This window comes from Lemur catta, chromosome 11 (genome assembly GCF_020740605.2).
Source record: "Lemur catta isolate mLemCat1 chromosome 11, mLemCat1.pri, whole genome shotgun sequence".
NCBI lineage: Eukaryota > Metazoa > Chordata > Mammalia > Primates > Lemuridae > Lemur > Lemur catta.
The window spans coordinates 67,656,306-67,682,451 of NC_059138.1; the positions used below are offsets into that span (position 1 = coordinate 67,656,306).

Genomic DNA, 26,146 nt, shown 5'->3' on the forward strand with positions numbered 1-26,146 from the left:
AAGTTTCAGAAATCTCTTTTACCTCAAAATCCATTATACTTATTGCATATCTCAATTATTTATTAATAAATCTTTGCCTCTTTATATTTCTTGTAATCTGTTGGCTGTGCTATTTTATTTTGACCATCTTTGTTAATGATAGTGTAATTATTTCTATGATAACATTGTGATTTTATAATTTTTTTAATTTTCTGTAGCACTTTTCAGAGGTAGACCTTCAGTAACTACTGGTGATGGATTTGATTTAATTATATGGACAAAATTACAACATTTATAAGTTCCCATACCTGTAACACTGAAATTTTTTGAGAGTTTCTGGGCTTCCATGTCAACCAAACTTCCTTCGGATCTACTTTGTGCCATTGCTCCTGACCAAAAATAGGCAGTTTCACTGATTAACATTTTTCCACCTAAAAAGTAAATAGATATGTATTTTTATAAGCATATATATACAGGTTATCAGAGAAAACAAACTCAAAATGGTCATACATATTTATATTTAAAAACTGTATGTAAAGATATAGAGGACCTCTTCTTCTGCTAGGATGCTGGACTAAATATCCTGAAATATGTATCAGTGCAAAACACTCAGATTCTGGATTAATGCAATAAGAAAACCTGTAAATGCATTACTGATCCCATAAAAAATTAACTAATGAAAATCCCAAGGATAAGAAAAAAGAATAGTAAGTTGAAACCTCAATATGCAGACATTCCATTTGGTGATTGGAAGACTAAATATCACAAACCTGAAAATTCTCCCCAAATCTTTCTGTATACTCAGTGCAGTTCCAAAATAAATCACAATGTGTTTTGTGTATGTTTGTGTTTGTAAATTCTGTTTTAATTAATTAATTTTTTAACTGATAAATACAAATTCTATATATTTATCAAGTATAGCATATTGTTTTGAAGCTTTTTGTTTTTAACAACAGATAACAACAACTTCTTAAGCTATTTTAGTATTTATATAGAAAAGTAAAGGACTCATATTCAAGATAATCCACAAGAAGAGCACGATGGAAGTAATGTACACTACTGACCAGATATCACTATTTATTATACACATGTGCTAAGTAGGACAATGTGGAACTGGAATAGAAATATATCAAGAACACAGAATGAGACCCCAAAAACAGACCCACCCTCACAGATAACAGGGGTGGCCATGCAGAGAGGTGTAGAAATGATGGATTATTCACTGGACAGTGATGATTCCATTGGTTGCTCATACTGACAAAAAATTACATGGATCACTACCTCATCCCATAGACAAAACATCAATTCCAAGAGACTTAAAGACCCAAAGATGAAAAGAATAGCTCTAAAATTTGAAAAGAGTTTAAGAGATTATCTTTATGTTTTCTATAAAGTAGAGAATGTCTTTAGCAAAGCACACACACAAAAGATGCAAACCATAAAACATATGCCCACATTAAAATGAGAAATCCTATGTACCAAAGGCCATCATTTACAAAAAGTAAAAACACAAGCCAAAACCTGGATGAATTTATTTCCATCATACATGACTGAAAAAAGAAAAATAAAATGTGATTCCAAAATATTACTATACCAAAGACTCCCATAATTCAACAAACAAATTAAACACATTATAGAAATCTTTAAGAGATAGACAAACATTTCTCAGCAACAAAAAAAAGGGAACATAAATGATCCCTAAATATATTAGAATATGCTGAATTTCATTGATAATTAGGAAAATGCCACATGAAACCACATGAAACACAATTGCGACCCAGGAAATATGCAAAAATAAATGACACTAATTATTGACAAAGATGTGGAAGAAAGGGAGATCCCATATACCCCTGGTGGAAGTGTTAACAGGTGCCACCACTTGAGATTAATCTGGCATTATCTAGGAAGGATGTTCAGAGCCTACTACCCAGCAATTCCAATCCCAGTTATTTGTCTATCAAAAACCTTGTATATGTGCATCAAAAGAGATATATGTGAATGTTCATTATATCATATTAACAAAAAACTGAAACCAATAAAAATGTCCTTTGCCATATGAGTGGATAAATAAGTTGTAATATTTTAATACAATGGAGTACTATACTATTATGAAAACAGATGAATTATAACCAAAAGTATTGTAGGTTTCTCATTGCTGGGACTCAGCCTTCTCTCTACATATATGATTTTTCTTTGTCCCATGACAACACTGAAAAATTGGTATTTTAAATCTGATTTTTAGAGTGAAAAATGAGTCTTAGCAATGGTACATAACTAACCCACAAGGTCAAATAGCAAGTGAGTGACTGACCCAGAAATAGTTACTTGTTCACATTGTAGCTACTGCATGCAGCCCATATCTCAGAACGTCATTTACCCTTTCTCAGACCCAAGGTTCCCAATGGTACATTCTGAGGCTACCCCACTGTCCAGATCACATTTCCAGTTCTTCTAAGGCCCCATTCTTGTTCTTCTTTGTGTGTTGACCACACCTCCTTCACCTTTGACCCTGCTTTTTTGTCATACTCTTCTTTTGAGTTCTTGACTTCTTTATTTCAATGTATCTTATTCTATTTTTTAAAGAAAGCCAAAGCCTTTCTGGCACACTCAAAAAAAAAAAAAAAAAAAAAGAAAGAAAGAGAAAAACAAAAACAAATTAAAATAAGATAGAAAAAAGAGAATAGGGAAGAAGGAAAGGAATAGGAAAGAAGGAGAAGCATATTTTCTAGACATGATAAATAAACAAATGCAAAAGCCTCCTAAGGTGGCATACTTAAAAAAATCAAATGTTGCAATAGCAATTTTTTTCCTTTGATAGGGGAAACTACACCAAAAGATTGGGTGAAAAGTTGAGTTATGCAATGTGTAAATTTTTCACCGTGACAAGTTTCCTGGCAGGTATTCAAAATTCTGTGGTTGATTTTACCAAATATAATGTCCAAAATTAAAAGTCGTTAGCATGGCATAGGTAGCCAAAACTTTAAGGTAGGAAAACTGAGCTCAAGTCCCTCAGCAACATTTAGCAAATCAAATTAAAATGAGAAAAAAAAAATGTTTAAATGAAAAAGTATTTTCCAAAAGATAAAGTCCATTTTTAGTGGAGAATCAAATTACATACCAATTTACCTAAATTCTTTCATTTTTTGTGGAGAAAAGAGCAAAATGAACAATTGATACCAAGGATTCCTTTGAGGCAAATTATCCTTGATGCAAAAAATAGTTATAAGCTAGTGAAATATAGTTACAAGTCCTCAACCACATAAAATCAGGAATGGTGCCCTATACACCTCAGGTCCTGAAGGATCATAATCTCACAGAAACAAAGGTGCAAAGTGGCAGTAGCTGGAATTCTTTGTGGATTAGCCCTTTTCCGCCAGCCCTCAAGTGCATATCTTCATTGTCCTTCACACAGTTGTTCTCAACTTCAATGGTATCAGGATCACCTGGAGGGTTTGATCAGATGCAGCCTGCTGGACCCAACACAGTGTTTCTGACCCAGAAGGTCTGAGGTTTTGCACAAAAATTTGTATTCTAATAAAGGTTTCAAATGACACTGATGTTGTGTGGTTCTAGAGAGCATATGTCAAGAACCACATTCTGAAAGCCATTGCAGTAAGGTCCCTCCTTGGCCAAATGGTTCCCTGGATGCTCTCACTACACCTCAACAAATCCTCCTGCTCTTAATCTTTCTGTACACACACACACACCCTCTCTCTCACACACGCACACTCACTCCCCCTCATCCCACATAGGCACACACAGTACTACATCCTAAATCTGAGTATGTTTTTCTATGAGTCCTGGCAGAAGCAGTGTAGAAAAAACGTCCTTGACTGGAAGGAGGGGAGGACAAAGATGCTGCCCTGCCAAGGGCAATGCTTGTTTATACAGGTGCAAATCGCACTAGCCACATTTATCATTTCCCTGTGTTTTCTTCCAACAAATCTCCATGCTCAATGGCAATTGCTGTCCCAAATAGGATTTGTTTAACTTTGTCTACAGAAGAATGAGCTACTCTTTGTTGGAATGAGTAAATGAGAAGAGAACAGTCTAGTATTCATTTAATTTGGGACAGGGTCTTTCAAAATTCCTTTTCCAAAACACTTATTCTGATTTCACATGATCCATTATATTTTTCCTCAAATGAACAACCTATTGCTCTTCATTTATTTGACTATTTAAACTAAGCTTTAAACAACTGGAAAAATTTACCAAGTGTACAACTTAGCAAAAGACCCCAGAAGGTCTTGGTGGGCAGGGGTAAGGAGTGGGGAGGAGTGTGTGTTTGGAAATAAGTAACCAGGGAAACAATACCATAAAAGAATTATTCCTTTAAAATGTGTCCTTTTAAGTAGTTATGGTAGTAATTATATAGTGGAAATTGCTATTGTTAGCTACCAGGCAGGTTCAAAGTATTTCCCAATTAGTCCTTAAATACCTCAGACCTCTGTGATTTCCATGGATCTGTACAGCGTTTAACTCTTTCCATCTTCTGTACTGTATTTTACTCTTGATTTATGTGACATTAAAAATACATCCACATAGGCAGTAGCTCTTACAGGCGAAAGCAAATACTAAAATGTCATGAGAGTGATTGTTGGACCAGTACACTTTTCCTTCAGCCCCCAAATGCCAAACCTACCCACATGGCATTGCATTACCTTGCAAATGCAACTGATATAAAGGCCTGAGAAACCGGTATTAAGGGCTCACAAAGGAACCATAATCGGCTGCTGACACTCACCTGATGTGATTTTACTGTACATTACCGTGGTGTGTGTGTGGCCTTAGGGCACCTGCTGATGGGCTAGTGGCACTCTCTGATCGGTAGTGTATATGCCTTCTCACCAGTTATTAAATAGTCTGTGTGTTACCTCTAGTTATTCTTGCCAAATATTAAAAAGGCCTACCAGCCTGACAGGACAAATGTCAGCAGTCACTTTTTCCCAAGGCAAATGGCTTCAGGAGATTCTCCAGGGAGGGAAACAGGGACCCTGGTGCATTAAGCAGTATTCATAATGCATAATAATTTCTATGATGCCTCCAACCCTGGTAACTCAAAACATTTCTTTAAGACATCATCTTGTTAATATCACCATGTCAAGATGTCTATCACTGCTTTATATCTTATTACCCTTCTATCACCAGCAGAATTGAAATTCAGGAAAATTATAATTGTGCAGCATAACATCATATTAGTGAGCTTGAATCAGGAACAGAGAAACAGTAGGTCAGAAACTGTTTTATTGCAGTTTAATGATGTAGCCAAAGGATGTTCCCAGAAACCCGATTCTGGAAAAGAAGGTGTGAAGGACTCTGAACAGATACACAAAAGGAATATCTCAGGCCTGTAAAAAAATGATAAAAAATAGTAATCAGAAGAGCTATTATTTATTTGGAGCTTGCTATTAATACACTCCTGGTACCATGCATGGATTTTCTCCTTTGTTATTTGCAACAATTCTAGAAAGTTGGTTCTATCATTATTTTATTTTAAAGGAAATAGAGGTTTAGGGTCATTATATGCCCAAGATTATAAAGCTACTAAGTGGCAGAAGCAACATTTGAATTTACAGATACTGGGTTATAGAGAACAAACTTTAGGACTCTACACTATGCTTCCTACCTATGGGTCAGAACTTCTCTTCCAGAGGGAGTGAAATTTGAGACTATCCCTTCAATTTGTTTCTGAAGAGTAGTATCAAGGCTTAGTCTTGATTCCAAAAGACCCTCTCCAAGTTTACAGGGTGACCTGCATCATGGTCACGTGACCTATACAGTAACACAGGGCCCCACTCTCAGATAGGCCCGTGCTGGGTGTAATGCTCAGCTGCTGCCATTTTTTTTTTTTTTTTTGGAGACAGAGTCTCGCTCTGTTGCTGGGGCTAGAGTGCTGTGGCGTCAACTCCTGTCTGGGCTCAAGTGATCCTCCTGCCTCAGCCTCCCAAGTAGCTGGGACTATAGGCATGCACCACCATACCCAGCTAATTTTTTCTATATATTTTTAGTTGTCCAGCTAATTTCTTCCTATTTTTAGTAGAGATGGGCTCTCGCTCTTGCTCAGGCTGGTCTCGAACTCCTGACCTTGAGCTATCCTCCCGCCTCGGCTTCCCAGAGTGCTGGGATTACAGGCATGAGCCACCATGCCCTGGCTGCTGCTGCCATCTTAAATTACTTAATATGTTTTGAACAAGAGGCCCCATATTTTTATTTTGCACCGGTGCTGCAAATTATGCAGCTGGTCCTGGCTCACAGAGTTGGCAACCTTTATCCTTCAGACCCAGGGAAATGACTGAAATTACAAGGGACCATGAAGAAAGAAGAAAATCATTATTTTGGATGAAGAATGTTCATTTTACAGATGATAAAGTCAAGCTGCAGAGAAGTTAATGGAGTTGCCTATGGTGGCAGGTTTATTATTGGCAGGTTTGGGAATCAAACTGCCATTGCCTGATTTTAAACTGCATAAGAAAGGAGGAGGGTATGAGAAGAGTTCTACCCATTTCCATGAACTCTATAAAAATGAAATCCTTTTAAACTCTAATGCTATATCATGGCAAAAGTAATAGTTAATATTTTAATACGCCACAGAAAAAATGACCAAAAAAATGTTTAAACCTAGCATTCAGTGAGAGTGAAATGAATTGCAGTGGTCTCCAGTTCCACACTCCTATCACACCAGCTACTACCACACCTCCTACCAAACCAGGATTATGTGGATATGATGTATGACAAAGGCTACACAGAATCAAGTGCACTGGCAAGGCCAGTCCTGCTTGTTCTGACTTTACATCATGCTTGCAGCCTCTTGTCTTTCACCTTTTTAGAGCAGAACTATATAATCAACATTCCAAAAAATGGGTAAGGTGTCATTTGAAAGTTCAGAGGACATTCCATAGAGATAGAAGTGTTTAAGAGAGTGTTATAGACTTCTGATAAATATCTGTTATACATCAGCAATCTTTTAGAATTAACCTAAGCATATAATTGATTATCAATAGATATTTTTCTTTTTAATCTAAATTCCCTATAGTATGTTCATTTTACATGTGTGCATTCATACACACACATATACATACACACATACACACTCACACACACTCTTCCTTAGTTTTAAAAGAATTTGAGAAAACTTACAAATATTCAAATAACACAGTAAGTTTAAACAACAAGCATATATTATTCTTCAGTAAAAAAGTTCAAAACCAAAACAACAAGTAAGTGAACAAATTCTGGTGTCATTTGCAGGAAACTGGTAGGAAGATAAAACTAAAAAGTCCTTTCACAAACATGATGCTGTAAGTTCCAGGATACTTACTTGCAATGGCCCACACATTTGGCTCCCTGCTTTCTAAAAGTGACCGCAAAAAGAAAAACATTACTAGTTACAAGCTTCAAGGGGACCAAAGGATACAAATAAACCACTTAGCAGAAGCACTGGCATTACCAGGAATGAAGAGGAGTAAAGAGGAGCAAGCAACTGGGAAATAACATCCTCAGTCCTATCTCTTACAGTAAATCTCTTTCGCAGAACTCTTTCTTAATGTGTATTGATAGCATCTCACCCAAGGGCAATTGTCGAGTTGGATGGAGAGCAGCGGGTCCAGCTAAGCAGATCTCTGCCTCCCTTTTCTAACACAAGCACACGTGTCAGGTGACAGTCCCCAAAGGACGGGACACCTGGTCAGAATGCCCACCATACTTCCTTCCTCCCAACTGAGTTTCTGTTTCCATAAAGATCCAGGTCAGCTGTTTCCCTTGAAGTTGCAACCACTCAACTGAGTTAAAGATGGGAGTCACATTCTCTTGTGAAAGTTGAGATAAGTGGCTAAAATGTAGCTTGAGCAGAAGATCATTCTATCTCTGCATACCGTGCTGTGCCGTGGGCTGCAGTTGTCCTCAGAAACAGTTTTGTCATTGCTCCCACACAAAAGCATATTCATACCAACTTTGGAGGCCATAGAGCAAGGCTTGACTACTTTCACTGTGGAAAACATTTAATGAATTTTTTATGAAATTTCCACTATTGCTGTGAAATATTCCCAGTGATGTATTTCTCAAGTTTAACTTTAAGCAATAGATGTTTCTAGTAAACCTCAGGAGATAGTAAATTAGCTGCAAAACTTGTCCATGGTAACCAAACTAGTTTCACTGTTACATGAGTTGTTGGATATGACTTTGTGTAATTATTGACCTTAAGTCTTTTTTTTTTTTTTCTTGTACCCTTCAATGCAAGAGAAGTTTTCTGGGATATATTTTTCAAAAGGTAGGAAGGTCAACTGATTAAGAAGGGGTAGAACCAGAGGGGGGTATACAGTGTGGCTAACAAAGCTGAACCTGTAAAGGCCATTATTTCCATGGCCCTTTGCAAGGATCTGAGCCTAATTCTGTATTTGCTTTCTTACACATTTGTTTCATACTCTGCAAAGTTCCACTGCTTCACAGAACACTTGCCAATAAATCCTGAGAGCTCACTGTCTGCAACCAGCAATGCTTTTTCTTTTATTTTTTAACTATATGTAAATGCTTTTTGGTAAAGTAGAAAGATTACAAGCTTTAGAGTTAGAATTCTCTTGTTTCAGACCTTTGAGTAACAACTTAGGAAAGTTACTTAACATTTCTGGGACTCTGTTTGTCATCTGTTAACAAGTTTAATAAAATAAGAAATATTATTAATATATAATAATCCCACATCCTTTGTCCTGCTGCTATTGAGGATCATGTGAAAGACTGTATGAAAAGTGATGAGGTGATTCCCTTTCTCTTCCTCTGGTCCCGCCCCCCTGATTATTCCAGTACATACACAAATAACTTTGCCAACTGCGCCCGCTCCAGAGTCTTGTCCTCTCACTCAGATGGCTTGAGACACCAACTTCACTCTTTCACTCTGCAAGGAGCAAACATGATCACCGACCCATGGTGTCTTGGGACCCTCTGTCCTGTTCTTCACTCCTCACAGGAAATTTTCCCAGCTATTGCCATGACTCTTGCCAAAAATGTGTCTGGACTCGTGGTGACAGAGGTGCCAGGGCACAGCAGAAAGAATGCGGTCTTTGAAAATGCACAGGTATGGGTTCAAACAATGCTTAAAAATGAATTCACTGAGAATCATTTTTCTATCCAATGAAAGTTGTAATGGTATGTGAATTATATCTCAATAAAACCTTTTTTTAAAAAAGTTGTTGTGATAATTAAATCACACACCATAAATATCCAGTGAAAACCAATTGCTGCTTAAAATGATAACTCTTGTCCATTTCTCTTTATTTTTTCCTCAAATCTATGTCAATTCTGTTGGCCTTAGCAAGAGTGATGATTAGTTACTGACAAACATACTCAAAGAATATTGGAATAGAGGAAACAGAATAAACACTGTGGAAGCTTAATTACCATTTTAGCTTAATTAATTATTCAATCTGATAATCCTCCTTTCGCCTCTCTGAAAAGGATAACTCAAAAATTACTGTATTATCTTTTAATTAGATTTTATCAATCCTTTTGCAAAAAGAATTTAATGTTTTTCAACCAACATTTGCTCCATTGTTACTGTGTGGAATTAATTATAAGATTCTCAATATTCTTTGCCAAGAGAAAAACACTCTCTGACAAACATTGTGTGTATACCCATAGTTTTCCCTGGTTTGAACTTCAAACACTAGTGTGAATCATTTACGTACCACCTGACAAGTCTACCTGCTTGACAGAGAGTAACTATGAATGCTCAGTCATTGTTAAATGAGAACAGGGTGTTCACACACTAACGTTTGTTATGAGAAAGAGCACATGGATGAAATTTGGTAGAAATGACAAGATTAAAGGGAGACTTATTAAACTTTACCATCCAATTCGCAAAGCAGGAATTTCCCTTAAATTCTCAACAATTTATTTCATCTAGTTTTTTTATGTTTCAGGGAATCACAGGGTTTGTATTTCTTTTTTATAAACTAAGAATTGTGTGCAAAAGTATGACCTATTTGCCAAAGCACTAACTTGAAAAATAGTAATGTGTGTACATGTGTGCATGTATCTATTCAGAAATACATAGAGACGATAGAGAGAGGTGAATAGAGACATACACTATATATGATTTAGCTGGACAAGAAATATTTTTGTTATTAGTAATGCCACACTGTTCTCTGAATATTAGAAACTAGACTATTTTCTTTCTGAAAGACAAGTAAATCTTCAAAATTTCACTTATTTCAAGATAGTATCAAATAATGACGGGAGCAACAAGAAGTCTGAAGAAAAAAGCTAAGAGAGATGAAAACTTCCCTGTCTAAGAAAAGAAATTAACTGAGGAGATGGGGATTGGGGCTGCAGGTGATTGCAGCCTAAAAGAGAGATGAGAAACAAAAAGACATAACTAACGAGAATGTTCTGAGTGCAATACTGAGGGGCATGCGTTGACAACACTGCCATCTAGTTCTCCCATACAATCTTCAGAAAAATCTGTATTACTGATTCAAAAAAATTATAGTGAAAAATAAGAGGTGCTGACTCCTACTCAAAGGCAGGAATAACAGGAAAACACAGCTGCTCAAGTGAACACATGGCTTATAAATAGGGTGACAAACCATCAGTCTGGGTTTTCCCAGAACTGTCCTATTTTAAAACTGAACCATTTCAGCCCAAGGCAAAGCAGGATAGTTCATCACTGTAGTTATGAGAACATATTAGGATATAAGTACATAGTCCAACATGGAGGATGTGCAATATTCAATGTAAATTCCTTCTATCTGTACAAATGTTGAAAGTATTTAAAACTATCACGAGGAAGAAAACCAAATACATACATACACACACACACACACACACACACACATTTAAGTTGTAAAGGAATGACTTTAGTTTCATGTTTATATTAATTATGATATATTATTCTACTTTCAGGTGTCTAATTCTAATAGAAACAGCAAATTTAATCCAAAAGGCATCACCCAGAATGGAATCATCAGAATTGTCTATAAACTGTCTTTTTTTAATTTATAAAATCAACCTAAAAATTGACCCATCACCTAACAGCCCAAGATGACTATGAATCTCTCCAAGAAAGAGCTCGTCCTCTCCTTTCCTCCCTGTTGCCCCCTAGTTAATGCAGGTGGAATACTCAAGGTCAGAAGTTGTGAGTCTTTCTGTGGAGACCGTCTGGGCTTCATGGGAGCTGGTGGGTTCTTCGTGATCCACTGAGGAAGCTGAAGAGGCTCAGAGTTATGTCCACAGCACCACCTGGTGCCAGGTCGGGGTCTTCCTGGACTGCTGTTCTAGAGTTTTGTCCTCTTCTAGCTTCCCTAACCAGTTTAGTATAAAATGGTCGTTCTCAACCATTTCTCTGCATCAAAATCAACCTGGGAGCTTTTAAAAAAAAATACAGATGCCCTGAAATCACCCCAAGAGTCTGAAGTGGAGTTCAGGCATCATTTTTATAAAAATGTCCATGGATATTCTGATACCCAGAATCACGATTGTGAGGTGATTAGAATATGTATGTTCCATTTGTTTTGTTTAATACAAGCATATTACTGGACATAATAAAATATATGGCAGTTCTAGATGCCCATCCTTACAAGGTAATCCTTCCACTGGCAAAAACACGTATTGGGGCATTGTGCTAGACGTAAGATTTCAGTATGTCCAGTGTCCAGTATAGTTTTAGTGTCTAGCATAGTTTTAGGATCATAGCTAAAACTAGTGCTGCTCTAAGTTTTAGGGACAAATATTCTCTCCCTCTGTATGCTTTGTTGGGTCCATGTCTTTTCTTTCTCTTAGAATTATAGGAGCTAGATGTAGACACTTCTAGATGTTAACGTGACATAAGGCTTGCTTTTAGCATAAGCTTTTTTTCTGTCTTATACCTTAGGCAAAAATTGTTCTTGTGCCCCAGGGGGCACTTTCTAGCTCACCAGAGTTCAGCCACAAATAAAAACGTGTGTTTGCCTAGCATTATCCACTTCAAATGGTCTTCACAAACCCATGATGTTGACAATCTGATCTGAGGTCCTAGTCACATACCACTGTGGCCCAACTAACCACCAGAGTCTTTAAAAGATAGTGTACTCATCCCAATTATGCTGCCATTAACCTGTTTTGGAGCCAGAGTAGGATGACTGAGATTGATACTCTTGAGTATGATGGAGAAACCAGCTCTGAAAGTTGGGCTAAATGAACTCTCCTTTCTTTTGAGGAATAGCTGCCTCACATGAGTATATCCACAACATGGATGAATAGCTGCCTTTGCATATATAGATTCTGATGTGTTGATTTTTAAAAATTGATTCAGGTGTATGGTGTCAAAGAAGTAGGTAAGTTGACAGATGGTCAGGTGGATGAATGGACAAAACAACATTCAACATTAAAGTGTGACTTTCTAAAGAGCAGGTATTGCCTGAATCATTTTTGGACCTCAACACTTGGCATAATTCTGGAATAAGTTCTGAATAAAAGTTGGTGGAATTAGTCAAATTATAATTCACACATGCAATGTGTGTCTAAAGACAAAAGAGAACCAGACAGAATTGGCAGTAAACAAGATGGCAGCTCATCTGTCATGATCATGTTAGAAGCTTTTCCCTATTAGCCCCTGGCAGAGCTTAAAGTACTCAGGGGAAGGAATGTGAGAAGTTTATTGAAAAACTTCTAAGTTCAAATACAATAAAACTACTACTACTACTACTACTACTACAATAAAACTACAAGAAATTTTACAATGGTTAAATAAATGTTATAGTGCCAACAAAATCAATGTTATAAAAATAAATAATGAGGTGGGAAATTGCTAATACATTATGCACTAAAAAGCGAGATATAAAATGTTTCATATGGTATAATGCCTTGTGTGTGTATACAAACATGTACAGCTTACAGAATTCTTTTAATATAGAAAAGTATAAGAACAAAATTCTCACTTCAAAAGATCCACTTTTGGTGTTTTATGTATATCATTCCAAATGGCAATTCCCTGATTTATTCACATAAAATATTATTAAAAAGGGAAATGTAAAGCATGTAGTAAAAGTATGTACTGTGTGTGTATCTCTGAATGTGAATTCGTACTCATGTTTCTGTGTGAATATTCATGATATTGACATTCATTTAAATACTCTTTTCACTTGATATATCATGAACAATTTACTATATAATTAAATTTTTTAATGTTTTTTTTTGTAAAATTCTTTGCTTTCATTGATCCAGTTTTCAGTTAATGAACTTAAAAAATTTTCTATTACTAATATATTAACACTTCATGTTATGTATAACATACCACAAATACTATCTCCACTATAGTGTCAGTACTTTTATTCATATCATATGTCATGTTCTGATTTTTATGTTGACAACCCCATAAATCTTTTATGATTTTGGTTTCCTTTTATATGTTTACAGTTAGAAAGACTTTGTCTACTCTGAAAGAAAATAAACGTTAACTTTTATTAAATTCTAGCTCCTTATGGCTTTAACTCTTCTTTTACAAACACTTTAATACACCAAGATTTTATTTTGGTATATGATGTCAAATTCTAGTGTTTCTCTTTATCCCTGTAAATGCTTTGTTGAAGTAATTTATATTTTATGTGACATTAATATTATCATAATGACTTTCTTTTGAATATAGTATGCTACAATTTCAACACACATTTTCATCACAGCTTAATGTCTCTGAAATCAAGATGCATATACAATTGATATCAGAGTTTAGTCGGCTGTGTTTTTTCGTTTGTCGTATGATATGAAATAATGATATATCTTAAAATGGATAGTGTCTTAAATTCAATGAAATAAAGCATTTACCTGACATTTCTTTTTCCATCCCTTTATTTCAATCGTTCTGATTGGCTATTACATATGTTACCATTGGCAAAAAACAGCTAAATTCTTTAAAATTCACACAGATTGGCAGTCTCTGTCTTTAAATGGTTGAGTTCTGTCCTTTTAAAATTATTTAAAAATTTAAAATTTTCATTTATCCATATCATTTTATTTTGTGCTTACTTATTTGCTTTTATTTGTCTCCTTGTTTTATTGGATTGATAAAATTTTTGATAATACTTTTTCTTCCCCATTCCAGTGTTTGAAACATACATCATATTTATATTCGTTTTGTGGTAAGTTTTACCTACTTAGTTACAAATATTCATAAGAAGGTCTAAATTTGCTTCATATTTCTTACTACTCTAAAACCAAAAATCACCATCATAACTCTGCCCATTGAAAAATCTCACATTATTGTTGCCCAGAATGTTAGTTTTATTAACTCTCTTTCTCTCTCTCTCTCTCTCTCTCTCTCACACACACACACACACACACACACACACACACACACACACACGACAATAATTAATTGAATTTATGGTCACATTTTATATAATTATGTGTTCATCATTGTTTTTGTGCCCTGTGCTTTTTTTTCTGAATTCACAAGATTTGTAGTTGTATGCCTTCAACTTTTTGAAGACATTATATTTTGACATGTACTAATGTTGATGAGAAATCTTCCATGTTCTGGTTGATATTCTTTTGTAAGTACTTTTTAGTTTTCTTGTGGAATTTTTAAGAATTTCTCTATATCCTTGATATTATTCAGTTTCACTATGGAGGGTTACTATGCATATTTACCTCTTTTTAGCAAACTGAGAACCTACACCTTTCTTCAACTAATGAAAAACACTCAACTAATAGGACTTCAAATATTTTCTCTACCATATTTTCTCTGTATTTTTTTTCTGGAACTCTGATGAAATGAATCCTCTGTTCTTCATATTTCTTGATTTTTATTTCATGAATATTTATCTCCTTTTTACTTTGTACTGTGTTCTCAGTGAATCCCTCAGTGCTAATTTCCAATTTGTTGTTGTTCTTTGTCCACATATTAGATTTCCAACACTGACTATATTTTTTCAGTTATAAATTTTCTGATTAGTGCTTCATGACATTTTTTTCTTTGTATAATGTCTTGCTATCTTACAGAAAAACATTCCATCATTTAAAATTTGAATATTTTTCAGATTGTTTCATATAATTTATTTTGGATTAAATCTATTTAATAATTATAGCTATTTTAGCCACATTACTTAGCATTCTATTCCTTCATGTTTCAAAATTTTGGTTTCCAGGTTCATGTTAACTAGAAGATATTTTGTCAGTTTGGTTTTTCTCCTCAATTGTGTGCTCACTTCTTTCTGTCTAATGGATTTTTGTTGCCTCCACTTGGCTTCTCAGGTGACCAAGCAGTGTTGCTTCTGTCCCATGTTGGTATGAGGTATATTGCAGATTTGTGTAAAGAGCCTCATGCATAGTTTTTTCAATTCCTAATTGGAGACTGTTCTTGAATAGTCTCAGTTTTTTCAACTGCTTCTTGTTACTACCTGAAGTACCAGGTGGAAATAAACAAGATTTTTTTTTTTGTTTTTAAACTGCTTCCATGATTTGGGGGTTAGTGGTTTTAATTAGCAATTAAAATTCTGGTCTTCTGTCTTAAACAAAGATCATTTTAGACCCAATTAATTTAACTTACTAAAGCCAAAATTCTGCTATGACTCATGCTTTCACACATAAATTATAGTAGATCTGTGGTTTCAACCACCTTATCACACTGTATTTCTCCTCCAATTCTGGGCCATGAATTGTCAACTTTGTTTGGGTATCCAGAGATATTTTTTTTCTATTTTAATATGAGGTATGTATCAATACTTTTAGGAAATGGGAGAGTGCCAAAGCCTTAACTTGATCATATCGATCAAGAGTCAGCTAAATTTTTTACTTAAAAAGTAAAATTCCTGTCCTTTGCAGGAGAGAATATAAATACTTATTCAATTCAGATGTTGATACAGGGTATGTACCAAAAATTTATGGCCTTAAATATACTTATGAGACCCAAGAAATGTTGAAAATAAAATAATTGAGCTTCCTATTGAAGAAGTTTGAAAGAAACAGAAAAATAAATACAATGAAAGTAGAAAAAATAGAAACCAGATAAATAACAAAATTAAAATATTATACATAAAACTAGCAATTGAATTGATTAATAATCCCCAAGCATGATTCATTGAAAAGACCAAAACAATTGGAAAATGTTTAGGAAATATATCAAGAATACAAAGGTAAAACAAAACAAATTCAAGAAAAGGAGTATAACAGCAGATTCTAAAAAAATAAGACATTATTTTGAAAAAGCATAAATATTACTTTAAACTAATAAATTTAAAAGGCTAGACTAAAAACTATTTTCTAGATGTATGTGTTGTGCTCCTCTGTGTGTATGTGTCTGTGTGTGCATTCAACACTGAATGAATAATACACGTTAACTAAGTTAGGCTTCTCAGGAATGAATGACTGCTTAAGCATTTGATAATATATTTATGCAATCGTTTTTTACTTGAATACATAAAAAATATGATCTCAATGCATTCTAAAAAATCATTTGCTAAAATTCTTTATTGAACATTATAAAAATATGCCAACAACTTAGGAATAGATGTAAACTTTTTATCTAATAAAGAGTATTTGCCAGAAACCTTTCTCTTTGTGTGAATGTGCCTGACTTCATTAGGTAATCCTTTAAAAGAAGAATTTTCTCTAGCTGGTTGCAAAAGAGGAATTTGGAGATTTAAAGCATGAGAAGAATTTGACACCATTGCTGGCTTGAAGATTGAGGCGACCATGTAGTGAGGGATGTGGGCAGCATCTAGGAGCTGAGAGTCCCCCCTGGCTGCAGCTGACAAGGAAACAGGAACCTCCATGCTACAACAATTGCAAGAAACTAATTTTTGCCAGTAACAAGAATGATCTTGGAAGTGAATTTTTCCCCAGAGCCTTCAGAGGAGAATTCGGTTCAACTGACATCTTTATTTTTGTGATACCTTTGGTACCTTTGTGATACTTTTGTAATATCTTGAGATACCTTTAGCAGAAGACCCTGTGGCAGACTTCTGACCTATGGAACGGTGACCTAATAGATGGTTCTTGTTTTAAGTCTCTAAGTTTGTGGTAATTTGTTTTGTAAAAATGGAAATCTAAACTAAGTGATTCTAGCATTAATCTGGAGGAGCAATTGCCCACAACTTATTTGTCTTACTTTCCCCCTCTCTTCCCATAATATCCTAATTTTAACAATTATTCAAGTCAAGGAGCTTCATTACCTGACCTGACTTTTTAGGATTATTCTTTGTTTCTTTAAGTCCTCACTTGTCTCTTATCTGCTTACATTTTATGTTCCAATGTCGCAATCATTTGCTCTCAACTCTCAAGCCCAATTTTGTTCTGTCATACTCATCTGAAAAACCCCAAGTTTGGCAATATCCAACTCACTGCCTATTGCAGAAATTGGCTAGAGATAAACATGATTGCAAATTTCAACTATGCCCATCAAAGAGCACGCCAAATCCTACAGCATTCTACATAACTCACCCTCCCAGTAACTGAAACAATTTTCTCATATCTTCTACTCTCATTTCAAACTTGAAACACTCCTTTTTCTTTCTCACTCTTGAATAAAGTCTTTGCTGCCTATTTCATGAAAAAAAAGTAAGCAGCAAAGAACTTCTATAAGCGTCCAACCCATCTACTAAACTTCTTGCCTCTAAATCTTCATAATTATACTGTTTCTTTAATTTCTTTAGTTTCTGCTCATAGGGATGATCCATGGGGGAGGAGTGGAATATGATTCAGCTCCTTGTATGTTAGAAATGTTAACCCTTTGTGTGAGATGTATGGTGAAATAGTTTTACTGGTTAGACAACACACTTTACTCCTAACTGGAAAGATTTTTCTCTCCAAAAAGAGGATAGTTTTCCAGCAATATTGACTAAATGTTTGAAAGAAATGACATAAATTCTCCATAGAGCAATTAATGACATCATTTAAATGACTTTATTTATGAGAGGCAGCAGTTCAAGGAAAGGTTATTCAAAGTGAAACTGAAAAAAAAAATCTTTAAAAATATTTCACATTCTTTTTTATTGCCTTTAAAGATACATTATAATCCACCTTATAATAAAGGTGTACAAGTTACACATTACTTCACCAAGTCCTAGAGACCAGAACATCCTCAATTTGAACTTGATCCAGGTCAAAGGCCCTTCAATTATGATTCACAGAGAGCTTTTCTTCTCTAATCTTTAGTGTAGAACAAACACCACTATTCTCCAACCTCCTGGTGAGACTGAGGAATAAATAGTATTTTTTCTCTCTAAGAGGTGGAAAAACTAAAACTGAATTACCTGGGATCAGGGCGCCAGCTGGGTCGGGTTCTTGGTGAGGGCCCTCTTCTTGGTTTATAGACCGTTGTCTTCTTGCGGTGTTCTCATATGGTAGAAAGTTCTCTGTCTTTTTATAAGAGCACTAATCCCATTCATGAGGGCTCCACTCTTATGACTTCATTACTTCCCAAAACCCCACCTCCGACTTCCATCACATTGAACTTAGAGTTTCAACATACAAATTTTGGGGAGACACACATATTCAGTCCATAGCAGAGAGATATCCAGGAAAGTATATGAGACTCTGATTTCTATCCTTCTGTACTCCAATCTCTGTGACCATGCCTATTTGTGATCTGACCTTTGAGATGGTAATTAATGCCATTCACCACATATTTCCACCTCTGTTCCTTTTTGGACGCAGGATAAGATTGTATGTCCTGGCCACACTTGCAGTCAGGCAAGGCCTTGAGACTAATTCTAGCTAATGAGTTGTGAGTCAAAGTGAGGTGTGCCACCTCCGGAAGAACAAATCATTGCTCTTGAGAACCCCTCCAAATGCTTGCTGGTGTTTCCCTCTGGAAGGAGTGATCTTTAAGGTGGGTGCTGTTCCATCAGTCTAGGTTTCCTAGTGATACCAAAGGGCAGTTCCACCACCACAACCCCCCAAAACCTGGCAAGGAATATGGAGCATGAGCAAAAAACAAATCTTTGATACTTTAAGTCACCGTTATTTAGGGAGTAGTTTCTAATTACTACAGCATAAAACCCTTAGTAAAATAACACTTATTCCTTAGACTTTCTCTTTTTCTGCAAGGAATAGCCAACTTAATAGAGCAGTGTTTCTCAATGTTGAATAATATATAAATTGTTTTTAAAAAAAAACAATGATGATGGTCCTCCACTGAGGCCTCAAATTTAGAAAATATATATATTAATATACTTTTGCATTAAAGTTTTCACAAATTGCATATGCTTATGAAAATTTGCAATATGCAGTCAAAGCAATATTATTAAACTTTTAAAACTATAAACTAATAAATTTTCAAAATAATCACATTAATGTCATGAATGATGATGCATTGCTGAAACTAAATTGGCACTAGAACATAAATAAGGTATCAACACAACTCACAGACCCTTTTGAGCTCAATGTGCTAGTACCTAGCAAGTGCCATTTGATGACTCAATTTTCCCACATATTTCTATAATAAAACCTCTTCAAAATTGTCCCTTTTGCAATTTCATTGTGACATTATTTGGCCTTTACATGACTCAAATGAGTTATTTCTGTATTGTTTGAACTCGTCTTATTTTGTCACTCTGAGATGATTAGGATGGTACTTATTAATGCTCACAGTCATACATATCGGCATACTCTCAAAAATATAGCAGTGTGCGATAACAAGGTGGTCCCCAAGGATGATCCAGATGACATGAGATCAAAATAAGAAGCAAAGCTTTATAAATTCTCCTAGAAAGCATATAGACTCCCAAGACTATATTTTTTTAACTCTAGTTTAAATAATACTATGTTAGAGGATTAAAGTGCCTCTTTAATCCTTTAAGGGGATTCAAGGGTAGACCAGACAGTCACAAATATTTTCATTCTCCTAAATTATCTTAAGATTCATACATTTGAGGGTTAATTAATTTCTAAATTCCTTCTAGTCCTTACGTCCTTCCTAAAACCTCATTCTATAAAGATTTGACTAGTCCATTCTTGACCTAGCTTGGATATCAATTTCCAGCATTTGTCCTCCAGGCTCACAAAGGCAAGCAGTCATGTGAAGTGATATTCTAAGTCAGCCCCTACTGGCTTTAATTAATAAACTATTAGCATGACTGAGGCCAGTCTTTTGTATTCCAAAATTACTTAATAGTAAAAGAATTACTATTAGTAAGTGGCACTCTAGAGATAGAAAGATAATTAGCAAATATGATATGAGAATATGCCCATCAGATCTACAGGACCAGGCATAATGGAGTAAAAAAAAATCAGGACCATTTTATGAATTTGTTCAAATATATGCATACCATATTGTTTTCATCTGCTGAATATTAAAAAGATGATTGCAATCAGACAAAAATAAATGTTTAATTTTGAACAGTTTTCCTCTTAGCTTTTTTTCAAAACATGACTCTAATATTTTAATTATTATTTAGTATTTAAATAATATTTAACAGCCACAAAGTAATCAACAAAATTATTGGATCTTGACATTAAATAAAAAACTTTTTCTTAATACAAATTTTGCAGAACTGGCAAATGAACATAAGAGCCAAGGCATACAAATAAAGATTCCTCTTTTTTGATTCGTTTGTTCAAAACGGAATTGGCAGTCCCTTTTTCCATCCCCAAAGCCTGCACAGGTAATTCTAAAGCATGAAAATTCTACAGCAGTTCACAGTTTCAAAATGGCAACCAAGCTGAAACCTGTTCACTTTTTTCAAACCAAGAAAAATGGAAGGGTTTTCATTGCAAGCTCTTTTTTTAATAATAGCCCACTCTCATTTTTGAGAGCTTGCCTTTGAACTGTTACTGACAGAATGAGCAGTGGACATATCCCTGTGACTTCTGCTGTTATAAAATTCAATTTGACATTGACAAGAAAAATAAGTATTACACCCAAGAACATTTGCTTTCCGTTTTATAAAAATAGTCTTACTTTGCAAACACAATCGGTACTATGTACAGAGAGCATATAAACAAGGGAAGATACGAAAAACACAGAAAGTAAAGCACCAGTGTTTCATGAATGGCTGGCTCAAATAATCACCTTTCTGTCATGCCAGCTGCACTAATCTGAGCATTCTTTCTTAGTGGACATTTTACGCATATCTGCAAATGACCAGCAATAACACAACACCTATACTATCAATTGAGGTCCAGTAAGGAAAATGGAAACCACATGAGGTATTTCAAGCAGAGGAGACTATTTATAACACAAAAGCATTTGGAAGGCTGAAAGAGCAAAAACCAGAATGTGAAATAACCCAGATATCAAGACCTGCAGGAAGCAGCTACTATCCTCAGGGCCAGGGAAACAAAAGGGAGGAGTATGTGGCAGAACTCAGAAGCCTACTTGCTAATGCACCTCTAGGATCTCAAGAGATCCTGGAAACACAAAGGAGGGGCCCCCAGGTTAGTGCTGGGAGCATGGGTAAGGTGCCAGGCAATAAGTGCTTGGACAACCCGGATGAGATGTGCTTCACACCACTCTAGAGACACAACTGGGCCCTACATCGTTGGTGCTGGAGCTGAAGAGAAAGTGCTGTTCTGCTTACAGGTACTGGTATAGCCAAAAGCAGTGCCACTGGCCAGGTGCTGGGACATCTGAGTGGCATTGGTGCTGGAACCAAGGAAAGGTCCTATGCTGTGGGCACTGGGGCTGCCAGAGGACTGGAGTCAATAGCTTCATGTTGCTGTGGAAGGAGGCTCTGTTTCTTTCCAGGTCCTCCCCTTGGTAAGACCTAATTGAAACCCTGCTGGCAACAAAAACTTGGAAAGATAATCTATGGGATACCAGAACCTACAATATGTAAAAAAACACAGAAGGGCACAAATAAATGTTGAAGGAAACAGTCAAATGGCTGGCATATCTATTATCTTCAGTGCCAGTTTTTCTGTATTATTTATTTAACATGATTATGCCTAAAGTTGCTAATGGGACTTTGATATCTTCTTTTTATTATCTTACTAAAGGAACAGAATAATAAGGTGATATAATAGAAGATGAAAATATAATATCATAATATTAATATAACATGTAATATATTAACTATAAACTAGTAACATTATTTAAGCCTTCTATTAAAGAAATTCTGATTTTTTGACTTTAATAAAGGCACATTTAGTAGATTTATACAAATTATAAAATGATACTTATCTTTTTTTATTTTCATGAAGCCATCTTAATGTTCTACTTAAATCTTTATTATTCTGTTCAAATTCCAATATATGATGTTATTGACCAGATAATTTATGTAAGAAGTAAACAATCAGGGAAAAATTATTAGCCTACGGTGGCCTCTAACTTTATGCTGTTCTCATTAAAATTCCCCTTGAATCTAGAACAACCATAGTGACTTCCTTGACTAATGAAATGCAGGAAGAACAATGTTTGGAGATTTAGAAATCTAGGTCACAAAAATCCTTGCAGCTTCTGCCCAAGGGCTCTTAGGAAACTTGGTTTGGGTGAAACCAGGTCTACGTACGAAGTCCAACTGCCCTGAGACCACCATGCTGGAGAGACCACATCAAGGTGGTTTGGTGCCCAATCGCAGCTGCAGCTGAGCCCTGATGTCTAGTTATTCCTTCCAAAGTACCAGACATGAATGTGAACCCATCTAGAACCCTCCAGACCACTCCATCTGCAAGCTGAGAACCACAGTCTACATTATGATGAGCAGAAAAACCACTCAGCCAATCCCTAACTAAATCTTTCTGCCACCAAATTGCAAAATACAATACAACAGTTGTTTTGAGCCACTAAGTTTTGGAATAGTTTCCCATGTAGCAATAGGCAATAGAGCATGGCCTTCCTAATAACCAAAGAAATGCACACTAAAGCAAAGTATCCGTGTTACATGTAACCAGGTCATGCTGGCTGAATTAGCTAAAATAATTAAATCACAACACACAGTAGCATTGAGGCTTAAGGGGAATTATTCTCACACCTTACTGAAGAAATTGAAAATGATCACAGGATAGGAATCTGATACAAATTGAGTTTATGGCTCCTCACTCTGATGAGTCCTTTCGAGGCAGGAGGTTCCCTAGCAACTTATATTTATAATTTTACACTCTTTTTCTCAAGGAATCCCCTTCCCAAGTTGTATAAATTTTAGTCCCAATAAAATAGAATCTGTCCCTGTGGGACATATATTAACAATTGTAAAACTCTTTTTTAGACCTTCTCAGTAATCAGTATTTTCTCCAAGAAAAGAAAAAAAAAAAGTGGGGGACAGCTATGTTTATAAAACTCTTTAGTAGAACATTATATATAATTGAAACATAAACTGAAAAACCCGTAAATGTTCTGTAATAGATGAATAATTAAACAATTTATAACCTCTCTACTTAGGGTATGATGTCATCTTTTTCAAAAAAGTAGTTATAAAGCCACTAACAACATGAGAAAGTGTTTATAATGTGTCTAAGTGCAAAAGCTAATCTTGAAAGTTTATATAAACTATGATTACAAGTACAAAAATGTATATATTACAGATAAAAACTGGAAGGGGAATTTGGAGAAGTGAAAGCAGTTATGTTGAGGTGACGCTCATGAGATACAATGTTGCCCTGAATTACTTTTACCTTCATTTCTCATCTAAGTTGCACCCCAGTACTGTCAACAGTAAGTGATGCCAAGTTCCCTCAGAAATCAGCTTCTGAGCTTTTATAAGAAATATCCTTTAAAAGCTGTAGCTAAACTAAAGAGATAACTGCAGTGCCCAAAGCTTGGGAAGGCAGGCTTGGGTATGGAGGACCACTTCTCACTTCACAAAATGTAATAATGTGGAAAAATAAACTTGTCATTAAGATGGCAAAGTTAGACTGTTGGGGGAATTTGGTGTCTATCTATTCCCTTTTTGCCTCATGAATAGCAAAGTAAAACAGCTAGGAGGCAGAAATTAAAGAGCCAGCTCTATTCCCTATCCCCCTATCTGCCATGATTACACAAATGGGTATGAGCACACACACACATACACACCCCTTCAAGAAGATGTGTTTAAAGAAAGTATTTGCTATTGTAATAACTTTTTGCTTATTGCGGAGTGGCAGAACATAAATAGCAAGATCTGGAGTCTAACTATAGGCTTGTGGCCAGTAGTTAATTTGACCCGCAGCGTTTCTTGCTTGCTGGGAGTCCCCATGTCTTTGTCCGTGAAATGACAGAAATGTCCATAACCACCAACATCCTATTGCACCATTATCCGATGCAGTTCACAAATAAAATGAATTTAAAAAGCAGAGAATTGGTGAAGCCACATTCCTCTGAGTGGTTTTTTACCTCTTTTACATATCCTAATTTTAGATAATAGAATCTTAGATAATAAAACTTTAAATGATAGGAAGAAAAGAATTAAAAGGGAAGCCAGGTTCTGACACACAGCTCAGTGGTGTCAAAAGCAGAGAATCCAGCTTTTATTTTTGCCCCAAATGTAAAAAACACTGTGACAGTAGTGGCCCCTCATGTGCCCCTTCCTTTCAGTTTTCATTAGAGAGAAACACAGGGAGGGGCATTTTAATCTGCCCCGGGGCCTGCTTAAGAGCCTTGCTTAATTAAGTAGGCCACACGCCTTCCGTTGTACCCGTAAAAGCTCACATCTGACTCTCTCACGTGCTGGCTGAAAGCCAACTTGACCTCTGGGCCCATCTGGCAGAGGTTCAGTGGGAAGCGTAACCAAATCCATCTGAGGAAACACACGTTCACACAACAACATCATTTTTCTGTCTTTAAGGTACAATAAGGAAAGCTTACCTTTCAGATAGGTCTTCACAGTGCAAATTTAAAATTGCCATCATGCAGTTTCCATTAAAAGCCATCCCAATACTAAAAGAGGATATAATAACCATTCACAGCACACCATTCTCCTAGTTTTATCCCTAAATCAATTGGAATCAAAAGGCAGCTTTAAAGGTAAAGCTTATTACTTCAGCCTCCTATCAAAACCGCCTTTACAAAGTGATGCCTTAACACTGCTTTCTTGGCTGTTTAATCAACGTAAAGATGAGATATAGCCATATTTGGAATTTGTCTATGTTTTTTGTAAACCGTAATCGAAATCCTTGCCAGTTATGTTGTACATTTTTCTTTATCTAAAGCCACATATAGGAAATTATTCTCAAAGTTTGGGGATAGGAAAAAGTTTCTTTCTCCTAATCTTAATGTTTCCTCTTATTAAAAAAACAATATCCCCTCATGCTTTGAATTTTACCTTGACTACTAGGGAAACTTAGGCTGGGTTTTGTGCATACATGTGGTAACTGTCATATCCCTGATACTTCTTGTTTGTTTGATATAATTAATCACTTACCCCAACCTAACATACGAGGTTTAGCTTTTATTAGCAATGATGCTCAGTTTTATTGGATATGTATTTCTATAATTAGGCATGTCAAATCATATTGAGAAAAGGTAGTATATAAATATATAACAATGTATGTAGGCATATGCATGCATGTGTGTCTATGTTGTATATAATATATATTATCATTAATTGTCATAGAAAACCTATCTTTAGAATTAAAAAGAGCTTCAAGATAATTTCATTGAATGGTTTCAAAGAGGCATCTATTATGCATGGAGAACCTATTTCCTCAAATGAAACATTGCCCAAAACTTAAAGAAATACATTTGCAAAATAAATAACTAAAAGCAAACGTCCTTTGGCTGAATGATAGGAGGATAAGAGCCCACGACCCACACCTTCAAGTCACCCTTTTCATGGAGAGCTCCAGAGTCACGCCACAGAACACATTGTTTTCTAAGATATGCATCTGAATATTACCAGTCGACCTTAGTGATGTTATTTTGTTAAGTATGGAAAATGACATTCAGAAAGTTGTGAATTATCTATAAACACCTAGTTAGTGGACCAGGTCACCACCAGAACTCAGATTCTCTGATTTCCAGAAGTTCATTTTTGTCAAAAAGAAATGGCCATCCCAAATAGTAACTTAAACTTAAAATTATGATCTTTTAAAAGAGTTGAGCAAATTGGAATTTTTGACAAAAGTAAAGAGAGTCTAATCGTTCCTTAAACTAAACAAGGCAGTAAACATTATTTTCTCTGAAGCTCAGTACTCCTTTTTCCTCCTTCCAGGCCGATGTGCAGAAGGGGCTGCCTGCTCTTACTTTCAGGCTTGCTTCAAACTGGTGCTGCCCTTGCCTGTGCCCTTTGAATCTCTCATGGATCTAAAGTTCTAGATCCCCTGGGTAAAGAATTACATGGATTCGTGTTTT

The 26,146-nt window shown here is 35.6% G+C and overlaps 1 protein-coding gene across 4 annotated transcripts in view; it reads right to left on the reverse strand.

Annotated features, from left to right (window-relative positions):
• MACC1 (MET transcriptional regulator MACC1) overlaps positions 1–26,146 on the reverse strand; it is a 58,799-nt gene that overhangs the window by 20,557 nt on the left and 12,096 nt on the right. For 2 of the 4 annotated variants that reach the window (XM_045564072.1, XM_045564074.1), the window contains one exon: positions 288–410. In XM_045564072.1, the coding sequence (XP_045420028.1) occupies positions 288–402 (115 nt within the window). In that variant the 5' untranslated portion in view covers positions 403–410. Of the gene's footprint in view, positions 1–287; positions 411–2,290; positions 2,390–26,146 lie in introns of those variants that run through there. The other 2 variants (XM_045564073.1, XM_045564075.1) reach the window with 2 other exon arrangements.